Below are 12028 nucleotides of genomic sequence, written 5' to 3' on the forward strand. Positions count from 1 at the left end.
TCAGATGCTTTTATCTTTCCTTTTCTCCTTTGCTTTGGCTTCTCTTCTTTTCACAGCTATTTGTAAAGCCTCCCCAGACAGCCATTTTGCATGGGGATGGTCTTGATCCCTGTCTCCTGTACAATGTCACAAACCTCTGTCCATAGTTCATCAGGCACTCTATCAGATCTAGCCCCTTAAATCTATTTCCTACTTCCACTGTATAAGTCATAAAGGATTTGATTTAGGTCATACCTGAATGGTCTAGTGGTTTTCCCTACTTTCTTCAATTTAAGTCTGAATTTGGCAATTAAGGAGTTCATGATCTGAGCCACAGTCAGTTCCTAGTCTTGTTTTTGCTGACTGCGGGGAGCGAGCTCTGCCTCTGGCAAAGGTCATGAGGAAGGAGGCTTGGCATACGCAAAGGCGGGATCAAGCCTCAGGAGTCTCCCTGGAAATTCTCGAGCAATCTACCCCCAAAACCAGAGTCTGCCTACTTTCTGCTTTGTGCTTTCACCTACACCTCTGACTTTACGGGGGGCTGTCCCCCACTACCTCTCTGAAAAAAGTTAGCTTACAGCTCCAGTTAATAATTCCTGGGTGTGACAGTGTTTAACCTACAAACTCCTTTGGAAATCCTCTAGCCTGCCTGAATAGGTTTTTCCGGCCTCATGTGATTGTTCAGAGCCTCCCAGCTGTGAGAGGCAGGAGATGTTCTAAACTGTCTAAACACAGATTCTTTTGAGTAGTTAAAAGATTGATTAGAAATTGTATTGGTGAAGGGATTTTCACTTGTTGGGCCAATGTTTGCTGCTAAGTTTCCATATCCTTACCTGCTGTGTCCCTGGCAGTGTATTGATTAATATAATTGGTGTAAGTAGTAGCTTTAATGTTTGTAACCTGGGACCCTTGAGTTAATTCTTTTTCTTGTTATAGCCCACCTCACCTTTGCCCTATAGGAATGCAACTTTCTCCAATGCTTTTTGGAGGCTGGCACCTGACTTTAGAATAATCACCTTTAGAGAAAAATATGTTTCTTAAAATGTTAACAGGCTTCCTGGCCAGAAGATGATGTAAATCACCTAAACTTTTGCATATGATAAGTTTGAAAGCCTGACTTCGATAAGGATCAGGAACTGCTGTCTTTGCATGCCTCTACCCCTTCCCCCATTATCCTCTATGCACAACTTAAGGTATAAAACTGCTTTGGAAAATAAAGTATCTCCTTTTGTTCACCGGCATTTGGTGTCCCCATGTCGTTCTTTCTTTCACCTTCTAGCTGAATTTTTCCTCTGAGGCAGGGAAGCTTGTCAAGCCTACTAATTTTGCCTGGGCTTCTAAGATCCGACCAGGGAGGCCTTAGTGTCTCCTCTCCTTCGGGAGAACGGGAGGACGCCTGCGGCCTTCGTAGGTGACATTAATTCCCTGCTTTGGAATTTTATTCAGTCTCTTTTCTTCACTGAATTTTCCTACTGAGCTATCCTCATTCTATTACTCTTTATATCCTTAATTAACATTTAATTAAGCAATTGTCTCCTGATCTTCGCCTACGCCGTCTCTCCTTCGAATACCCTGGATCAGCCGGGGCTGGTCCCCGGCAGCTGACTGTATAGAGCTTCTCCATCTTTGGCTGCAAAGAATGTAATCAATCTGATTTCAGTGTTGAGCCTCTGGTGATGTCCATGTGTAGAGTCTTCTCTTGTGTTGTTGGAAGAGAGTGTTTGCTATGACCAGTGCCTTCTCTTGGCAAAACTCTATTAGTCTTTGCCCTGCTTCATTCCGTATTCCAACGCCAAATTTGCCTGTTAGCCCAGGTGTCTCTTGACTTCCTACTTTTGCATTCCAGTCCCCTATAATGAAAAGGACATCTTTTTTGGGTGTTAGTTCTAAAAGGTCTTGTAGGTCTTCATAGAATCATTCAACTTCAGCTTCTTCAGCATTACTGGTTGGGGCATAGGCTTAGTTTACTGTGATATTGAATGGTTTGCCTTGGAAACGAACAGAGTTCATTCTGTTGTTTTTGAGACTGCATCCAAGTACTGCATTTCGGACTCTTTTGTTGACCATGATGGCTACTCCATTTCTTCTAAGGGATTCCTGCCCACCATAGTAGATATAATGGTCATCTGAGTTAAATTCACCCATTCTAGTCCACTTTAGTTTGCTGATTCCTAGAATGTCGACGTTCACTCTTGCCATCTCCTGTTTGACCACTTCCAATCTGCCTTGATTCATGGACCTGACACTCCAGGTTCCTATGCAGTATTGCTCTTTACAGCACTGGACCTTGCTTCTATCACCAGTCACATCCACAGCTGGGTATGATTTTTGCTTTGGCTCCATCCCTTCATTCTTTCTGGAGTTATCTCTCCATAGTAGCATATTGGGCACCTACCGACCTGGGGAGTTCCTCTTTCAGTATCCTATCATTTTGTCTTTTCATTCTGTTCATGCGGTTCTCAAGGTAAGAATACTGAAGTGGTTTGCCATTCCCTTCTCCAGTGGACCACATTCTGTCAGACCTCTCCACCATGACCCGCCCATCTTGGGTGGCCCCACATGGCATGGCTTAGTTTCATTGAGTTAGACAAGGCTGATTCACTGAGGCATCAGAGGGCAGACACACAAACCATAATCACAGAAAACAGTCAATCTTATCACACGGACCACAGCCATACCCATTAGTGGCATATAATTTTGGAACCACAGAAAAACCACATGTTGTAGACACTTTGTTTTTAACAGAGAGCTATACTACACACTCCTTGAGGTCTGTTCTGAACCTGTGATTTCACAATAACCTTCCCTGACTCAAAAGAGAAGGAATGGGGCCCAGGCAACTTTGAATCCAGCTTGTTTCCACACACCCACTCTAACTCACCAAGAATCCTAGATTTTTTTTGTCTTTCTCAATATGAACAGATATACTCTCTTTTGTGAAAGTATTAGTTGCTTATGTATCATGTCTGACTCCAGTGTTCAAACATTACAAATGGAAAGTAATGTCCAAATCAGAGCAAACTCTCTTAAAAGAGGCTTAAGAATTGGAAGATAAAGCAGTGTCTGTTGGGGAGGATGGGTTTTGAGCACACTTTATGACTTTGGAAAGGTTTAAAATGTATTATGTGAATTAGCAAAATCATGAGTTTTAATGTTTGGGAAACAACACTTTTTAAATTACTTTCAAAGGACTTTTACTTACTGATTATTTTCCTTCTTTCTTTTCTCTTTACCGCTTCATTTACTAATGAATTCTTCCCTAAAGAAGCTGCTATAAAAAACTAAGACTGTGATGTGTGCTGTGTGCTCAGTCGTGTCCAACTCTCTGCGGCCCCTGGGACTGTAGCCCAGCAGTATCCTCTGGCCATGGGATTTCTCCAGCCGAGAATACTGGAGTGGGTTCCCATGCCCTCCTCCAGGGGATCTTCTCCACCCAGGGATCGAACCTGCAACTCTTGCATCGGGTTCTTTACCACTGAGCCACCTGGGAAGCCCCAAGACTGTGATATTACCAGTGACAAATTATTTCCCTTATACACCAACAGTTTTCATTGTTCTTCCTCTCTGTGAGTGAAACATTATGAGATAGAACAAGAGAGAGGGGTCAGAGAGGATAACCTGCTTTTCTAAGTCCTCAGAACACCACATATAGGCTCAAGGTTTTAAAGGATGGCCAAGTACCTTCTGACTTGTACCAAGGAGGTGGCTTCTCAGACATTTCTTATTGTAGAATTCTTTTTTTTAATCCTTCCTTGCAGTCCTCGAGAACACAAAAAATGGGTTCTGCCTTTGTTGGTAACTTAAGCACTCTCTGTGCCTTGCTCAAGTTCTCCTGCAGGGCTATTTCTGTCATGCCCAAGTCTCTGTATGGCTACTGGTTATTGAATAAGCATGACGACTATATTTTCAATGTAAGGGAGGACACTTAAAATACATGTGCATTTAGATATTTCTAATTTCAAAAAGCTTTGAGTTTCTCAACAATGGGTGTGAGCTATGGTTATTTTGTAAAATTTTACATAAAATGTAAAAATACTGTAATAGGATTTCCTTCTTACCCCACATTGCAGGATGGTGACCTTATTAGCACCAACCACCCCTTGTGAACATAACCTCATCTCTTCTATAACCCCCAGAATATATGCTTATTGAGATACTACACTGAAATTTAATTAGTTTAATAGCACCCAAAGGGGAGAAAGCCCAATAAAAAGGCAGCCAATGCTATAAAGACTGAGGCCAGTGGAGAACTGCAAACACTTGGTGGTAAGCAGGACAATATTGGGTCAGTCCTGATATTTCGAAATAGCATCTGATAGTTTCTAAATGCCATCAATTTTTTTTTAACACAAAAGGCGGTGGGGGGAAGGAACAGCTTCTACCTGGTCCCACATGCAAGGATGCAGGTCAAACACCGTTTCATTTTGCACATGTTTCTGTGTTCCGTCTTCATGCTGTACAGGTACAGCATCAACCCTCTGGACAAACAGGTCTAGTTAAAGATGTCCCCACCTGGAGCCTGTCTACACAGTTCTTAAGACTGTTTCCAGAAGAATACGTGAAGAGAAAAAAGTAGGATCTTCAAGTGAGAAGAAAATCCCCATCTCCCGCTCTGAGGTGGGAATAAAACCCTTTTTCTCACCTGATGGAAGAGAGGGCTGTGAGTCACAGGGATTCCTAACCCACTGAAGCACATCCCTAGGACCATGTCATCCGGAGCATCGTTGCTGTAGCAGCGACACTTGCTGGCGAGAAGTCTCCTGATGGCCTCTTTGCTGAAAACCATTCTGGGGGAAGCCAGAGCAGACAGAGAAGGCAGTTAGGTCCTTGCGACTGGTAATCTAAATGAGGAGATAGAGTTGAGAGCCACGTTTCTCATAAAGATGTCAACATCAGTAGTGTTTCATAAAAATCACTTTTAAGTTATTTAATAAGCAATTGTATTTCTTCATGTATATCTTATACACAAATAAATAGGCAGTATTCTTTTTCTAGCATGTCACTGGAAAATTAGAAGAGTTCGTAAGTTCACACATGCTTAATGAGATCAGTAACAAAATCTGCCAACATTCCCCCAGCGGGCAGATGGACCCGGATATACAAGGTACCTAAGTCATACAAGTGATAACTGACAATGAGATCAAATCTAACTGGAAAACATGCGTGGTCCACGTGATTTCTGCTCACAGAAGCCTCCATAAGGTGATTTTGAGAAGGGTGGTGGGAGAAAGAGACTGATTGGTCTCTACTGGTGCTAAAACGCTGCCTGACCTGATACGCCGGGCACCTCCCAGTGGAACTCACACTGTCCCCACCTTTCTGTGCTCTCCCTAGCGCTGCAGGAAGCTGGGGACTTTGCAGTGCCCTCCAGACTCCCTGGCCAGCTACATCCCAGCTTCATCCTGACAACAAGGGGCACATCCCTGGAGGAGGCCGTCTGCTCCTGGCTCAGCTGGTCTCTAGCCAGAGGCAGGTGTTGGGCGTGCAGGAGCCACGGGCTCCAGGAACGCTGGCACAGGCTGGCAGAGCTCTAGGGACAGTTCCCAAGCAGCAGTGGCAGCCAGTCCCGGGTCCGCCCCAGGTGCTGCATTGCTAGCCTGACAGCAGCGGTGGCCGCAGCAACCTGTACCAGTGGGCTCTCAAATCCAGCACCTTCTGCTCCTCCAGCCTCGGGAACAACAGCACTTCCTGGAGTTACTGAGCTCTGGGTAAAGCCACCAGCTCCCTTTTAGTCCTCTGGCCCTTTCCAATACCTTGTACCAAGTTCCTGCAATAAATTCTCTTCTTTTTAAGCACAGATCAGTTTCTAGTTTCCCTTCTGGTCCTAGAGTAGTACTAGATATTTTCGTATCATGAATAACCCAAGAGCTGATAGGACTAAAATGATTCACAAGTTCATTCCCAATAAGCAAAGACTTTACTGACAGCAAAACTATCTATGTATCCATATATTCCATCGTCAAATAGAGGGTCTCACAGTAAGTCCTCAATAAAGGTCTGATGATCCGCATTTGTAAAGCTCTTCCTGAGGGAGGGAAAGAGGACAGAGCCCTTGAGCACAGTCCCTGATGCAAACACATCCGTTCCCGCTCAGCGGGGCTCAGTTCAGAACTGTGTAACCAGCACCAGTGACCACGGCCGGTGAAGCAGCAACATGGAAGACTCCCTGCCTTTGCTGACATGTCACAAGACTGGATGGAATATGACAAGACGACAAAGAAGCTCTTTATTTAAGGTGATACAAGGAAATAGGGCTGTACAAGAAGAAAAATGGTGCTATGAACTATACAAAAGGGAACTGCAAGTTTGAAAACTCACCATGAATGGCCTCTCTTAAAAATCGAGCATTCATCAGTGACTCTCAAAATGGCTTAAAGACTTTAAATGTAAGACAGATACCATAAAATTAGGAAACAGCATAGGTAAAACCTTCTCCAACATAAATGGTACAATGATTTTTCTTAGGTCAGCCTCCCAAGACAATAGAAATAAAATAAACAAATGGGACCTAGTCAAATTTACAAGCTTTTGTACAGCAAAGGAAGTCATGAAAGAAAGACAACCTATGGAATGGGTGAAAATATTTGCAAATGATGCAACAAGGGCTTAATCTCCAAAATATTCAAATAGCTCATACAGCTCAACAGAAAAACAACCCAAACACTGAGCAGAAGACCTGAACAGACATTTCTCCAAAGAAGACATACAGATAGCCAATAGGCACAGGAAAAGATGTTCAACATCGCTAATTATTACAGAAATGAGAATCTAAAACTACAACGAGGCACCACCTCACACTGGTCAAAATGGCCATCATTAAAAAGTCTACAAATAACAAATGCTGGAGAGGGTGTGGAGAACAGGGAACTCTCTCACACTGTAGGTGAGAATGTAAGCTGATGCGGTCACTATGCAAAATAGTATAGAGGTTCTTCAGAAAACTAAAACTAGAATTACCATATGATCCAACAGTCCCACTCAGACAAAACTATAATTCAAAAGAGACGTGCACCCCTGCATTCACAGCACTATTCACAGCAGCCAAGACGTGGAAACTAAAATGTCTAACAGACGAATGGTTAAAAACGATGCGATACACACACACACACACACACACACACACGCACAATGGAATGCTACTCAGTCATTAAAAACAAAATGAAATAATGCCACTTGCAGCAACATGGATGCAACTAGAGGTTATCATATTAAGTGAAGGTATCAGAAAGAAAGACAAATACCATGTAATAGCACTTTTTATGTGGGATCTAAAATATGGCACAAATGAATCTATTTACAAAACAGAAACAGACTCATAGAAAAGAGACTTGTGGTTACCAAGGCGGGGAAAGAGGGATGGAATGGGAGTTTAGAGTTACAGACGTAGGTGTCAGTCAGTCGTGTCCGACTCTTTGCAACCCCATGGACTGCAGCCCACCAGGCTCCACTGTCCACGGAATTCTCCAGGCAAGAATACTGGAGTGGGCTGCCATTTCCTTCTCCTTATAGATGCAAGCTATTGCATTTAGAATGGATAAACTACAAGGTCCTACTGACTAGCACAGGAACTATATCCAGTCTCCTGGATAAACCATAGTGGAAAAGAATATTTGAGAAGAATGTCTATATAACTGAGTCACTTTGCTGTACAGCAGAAATGAGCACAACACTGTGTAAACCATCAGTTAAAAAAATAAAAGTAAAAAATGTTAATTATAAAAAAGATGTTGAAAGGCTATAAGACTAATAATATGACTTCCTTTAACATACAATATAGTAATTTTAAAAATAGTTTTAAAATAAGGAAGACTAAAATAGGAGCCAGGGACTTGCCAAGGGCGTACCTGCAAATCAAGACACCTGCAGAAGTGTGTCAGAAACAGGCCAGACCTGTGCTGGGCTCTGAGCAGATGAACAGGTCAGGGTGGCCTCTCTGGGCAACAGAGCCGAGGCCTCTTCCAAGGAGGAGCCAGATCACCAATGACATCCTGAGCACAGCTTCATACCCAAACATATGTAAGCACTTTTTAAGAAAACAGTTATTGAACTAATTATCTCTAATTACCCAAACTTTCAAGGAGTAAGCAACAAAGTGGAAAACAGACAGCTGGATTCTAATAGTGCAAAGGTCTCATTTTCCACACATACATCACTGGAGTCCACACTCCTGGGTTATCCCTGATAACTGGGGCTTAAGAGGGTGATTTAAAGCAATGGTTTTCAAAAACTTATTCGACTCTAAACCACAGTGAGGAAACAGAAACACAGTCCATATGTAACCATTTATGTTTTGTGTATGGGTGTAAAACTGAAAAATACACATAACATTTGCTACATAATATATCTATTTTATTCTGTTCTGTTCTATATTTCATTATTTTTAAATGTTGGTTGTGATCCATTAACTGGTTTTTAAAAGCCATTGATTGATTCTGACTTGCTGTTTAGAAAAAAAGCATGTTGGTTCTTAAGTTAGATCATCAGAAAAATCTCTTGTAACATCAGAGAAACTATTATGCCTGCAGCTTTTATCAAAGGCAGAAATGAGACAATCTCATGAAGAATGTTTCTGCATCTTTGTGAAGTGCTGCTATGAACAGAACATGACACTGGTCCATGTTAGTCATATAAAGATCAGTACCAGTGTTCATGCATCTGCTTATTCATTTGTCCCCTGGACCCTGTAAAACTGCGTCTCCATGACAGGCAGTGAGGATGGAATGAGAAATGAGATGCAGGTGTCTCCTTCAAATAATTCATAATTTGGGTAGAAAACAGTAAAGTAAATAGGCAATTAAATGATAATGGTCACCATAATGTGCTTCGTGTATATGCGGAAAGTATCTAACCCAGATTCAGAAGCCAGACTAGCTTAGGGCTTGAGATTGATATATTGTCCACAAGAAGCAGAAGGATTAGCCAGGTGACAGAGGCGGAAGGCGGCCGGGGGCGCGGTGGGGAACTGTGCTATGAAGAGAGCAGCAGACGCCGTATGTGAGGGAAGCGTTAAAAGACAGTGCCTCTGAGGAACTGAAAGAGGTTCAGCACGAATTCTCTCAGGATGAGGGCGAAGATAAACGAGGCTAAGACGATAGAACAGCATCTGCCAAGACAGAGGCAGACCTGGTGAGCCCCAGTGAGGAAACTGGACTTTATCCCAGTGGAAATGAGGGGCTGTACAAGGGCGCGAAAGACTTCCACTCCCCTGGTCCCGCAAAGAAAAACCCAAATAAGATACAAATCACACTAACCTAAGGAACTGCTGAAGAGATGAGTGAGTGGAAGCCTAGATGAGCCGGCTTCCAGGGAAGAGCCTTGCCTGGGAGAGAGGGTCTGGGGGTGGGAAGGCAGGAGGAAAGACAGGTTAGAGACGTAGCCCCAAGGCCGGGTCTCGAGCACCTGGGGGCTGGGGGTTAGGCCAACGGGAAGTGGTTAAAAGTGAGGCCCGATCCAGGTCAGTGTGAGTCTGGTTGAAATCTGAGCGATCATCTTCTAGTCAGATGCCTGCAGTAGGAGAGGAGAGTTCAGACTAACAGCAACAGGAAGGCAGCGCAGCCTCTGAGCAGGGAGCGAGAGGACCACAGAGAGTCTCTGACATCAGCACAGCAGGGAGGAGGACGAGGGGCGGGGGGACCAGGAGGCTATGGCTCTGCCCCTTCTGGGGTCAAAGTATTAACACATTCCTGCTGCAAAATATATCGACCCAAGTACAAAGCACAGTTGTTCAGCCGCTCAGTTGTGTCCGACTCCTTGCGACACCATGGACTGCAGCATGCCAGGCTTCCCTGTTCTTCACTACCCTTTACAAAAGGGGAAACTCTGGCTTAATGGACACCAGCCCCTCACCCAGGATACTGATGCATTACCACAAGGCTGCAAAGAGCTGGAACCTTCTTAAATGATGACGAGCTCAACACTCCTCGGCTTGATGCTTTAGTGTCTTCTCCAAGGCCTCTGTGGACCCCTGCTTCCTACTGCTAATGGCCTCAGGTAGATCAACAAAGATCAGAACTTGCCCAGGCCTGGTTATCACTAGGAAAGGCCACCTCCACAACCATACTTCAGTCACCACTAACCAGGCCAGACCAAAACGGGAACCCCTGGAAGACCACCCTGTAGTCGTAGGCCCGGTTCTAACCTAGGGGATTGCCAAGTAAGAATAAAAAGTCCGAGGGTTCAGAAACCTACAATCCAGTGAATGCTGCCCACCACATAGTGGATACTCAACAAAACCTGCTGAATACGTGTAAATCACTACAGTGGATAAGAAGATTCTCCCTAAACACCCAGCAGCAAATACTATAGAAACAACAGAACAGGCTAACTGCTTGACTGATTCACCTACACAAATCAAATCAAAATCTCTCCCCATAAGAGATTAGGCAGAAGCTTACCTAAAAGCACTGATTCTTAACTATATTTAAAACCCATAAATCCCACACAAATATCCCATAATTGCTTAAATCTAAACTTCTGTAACTACTCTTTTCCCCAAATACAATCAATAAGCACGGGATAATTAAGAAGTCTAATGAATTATTTTCTGAAATGAAAATCTAGACCCCAAATTTTTTTCATTCAAACAGACGATCAAAACTAACTGGCCACCTAGAAGCAATCACTACTACAGGCACATTTCTACCAACTATTATCTATATATATCATCTATATATACATACATTTATATATATATAATTTCTTCAAGGAATAAAATGTTCTTCACTGTGGGTTCTTTTTAATGTTCACGTTCCTATCATAGTAACAGCTCCCCCCATTTACAGAGCTCTTAGGTATCAGCCTAGAGCCCATAGCACAGACCCACCCCTGCATCCCGGAAACAGAAGTGCAATTTCCAGAAAGCCAAGCTTATAGTTACCCTCCTCCTCCCGTGACGTAGCTGTAGCCACCGGTGCCCAGCCCGTAGCCGTAACGCTCTCCCAGAAACACGGGTTCACGGGTGTCGTAGCAGCTCAGCAGGTGCCGGAGCCTGGAGATGCTAAGATTCCCAAGGGAACAGAAGCGACAGTTCCTTAATTCAAATGTGTCTGCAGAATACATATTTTACGGTTCTTACATCCCACTGGTTATACTCTGAAATACTCCCTCTCAGTCACAGAGATGAAATTCAGGAGACTTACAGAAGAAAGATTTTTAAAAAGAAAAAAACTTGATGTACACTGTACATCACTGGAAACAGGAGAGAAACTGAGAAACAAGGGTCTCCCCCTGTTTTCACAAGCCCAGACCAGCAGTGGCTGCCTTGTGTGCATGGGCAGCGTGGCCAGGCGAGGAAGGAGGGTGGCCAGTGGTCTGCTCCCCACTGAATGAACTCCTCAGTGTACCTTTTCAGACCTCGCTGGTATCTGTTACAATCCTTGATGGCTAAAAAAGGAACCTGTAAAGTACAGATGAGTCCTTGGCAGGCAGGTGAAGGCGAGGCGGGAAGGGAATTTGGGCAGCAAAGCTTTCCAGGGGGCCTTCAGATTGTGGCACACCACTGCACTGTACTTATGGCCTCCTCTAGGGAGGCTTCCCTAATCTGTGGCCTTTTGTGTCTGTCTGTCTATACCTCCGGCCCCTATGCCTCCTTGTCGTATGTCAACAGTGACAGCTTCCACAGGGCTGTGGGAATATCCATTAGCTGCTCAGAAAAATGCATTTATTTGTCATTCACTTTATTCTCAGTTTCATCTCCTTTAACGGTTCCTCGGTTTTTTTAATCTTTCATGACACTGGTATTTTTAAAAAATAAATGCCCACCCCCTTTTAATAGATTGGTCCTCATCTTGGGTTTGTCTGATGTTTCCTCGTAACAAAGGCAAGGTTACACACCCTCAGGAGCTGCAGGGACACAGAAGGCATGCCGTCTGGCCTGCGGCATCCGCCTGTCCTCCACTGGGAGGGTCTGTTTTGATCACACGGTGCTGCCCGCGGTCTCCCCTGGACACTTGCTATTTTGCCTTTGCTGTTTCTCAGAGTCTCCGGCAGACACTCTAACACTAGCAAGTATCCTGGTCCTCATTAAAACTTATCCCTAGTTTGGCATCCG

General features: G+C 44.0%; 1 protein-coding gene across 2 annotated transcripts in view; it reads right to left on the reverse strand.

Annotated features, from left to right (window-relative positions):
• Nucleotides 1–12028, reverse strand: part of B3GLCT (beta 3-glucosyltransferase) — a 120884-nt gene that overhangs the window by 9952 nt on the left and 98904 nt on the right. For both annotated transcript variants that reach the window (XM_061434833.1, XM_061434832.1), the window contains exons 13-14: nt 10856–10975; nt 4622–4766 (exon numbers count right to left, since the gene is read on the reverse strand). In XM_061434833.1, the coding sequence (XP_061290817.1) occupies nt 4622–4766; nt 10856–10975 (265 nt within the window). The remainder of the gene's footprint in view (nt 1–4621; nt 4767–10855; nt 10976–12028) is intronic.

The sequence above is a fragment of the Bos javanicus genome, chromosome 12, assembly GCF_032452875.1.
Source record: "Bos javanicus breed banteng chromosome 12, ARS-OSU_banteng_1.0, whole genome shotgun sequence".
Lineage (NCBI taxonomy): Eukaryota > Metazoa > Chordata > Mammalia > Artiodactyla > Bovidae > Bos > Bos javanicus.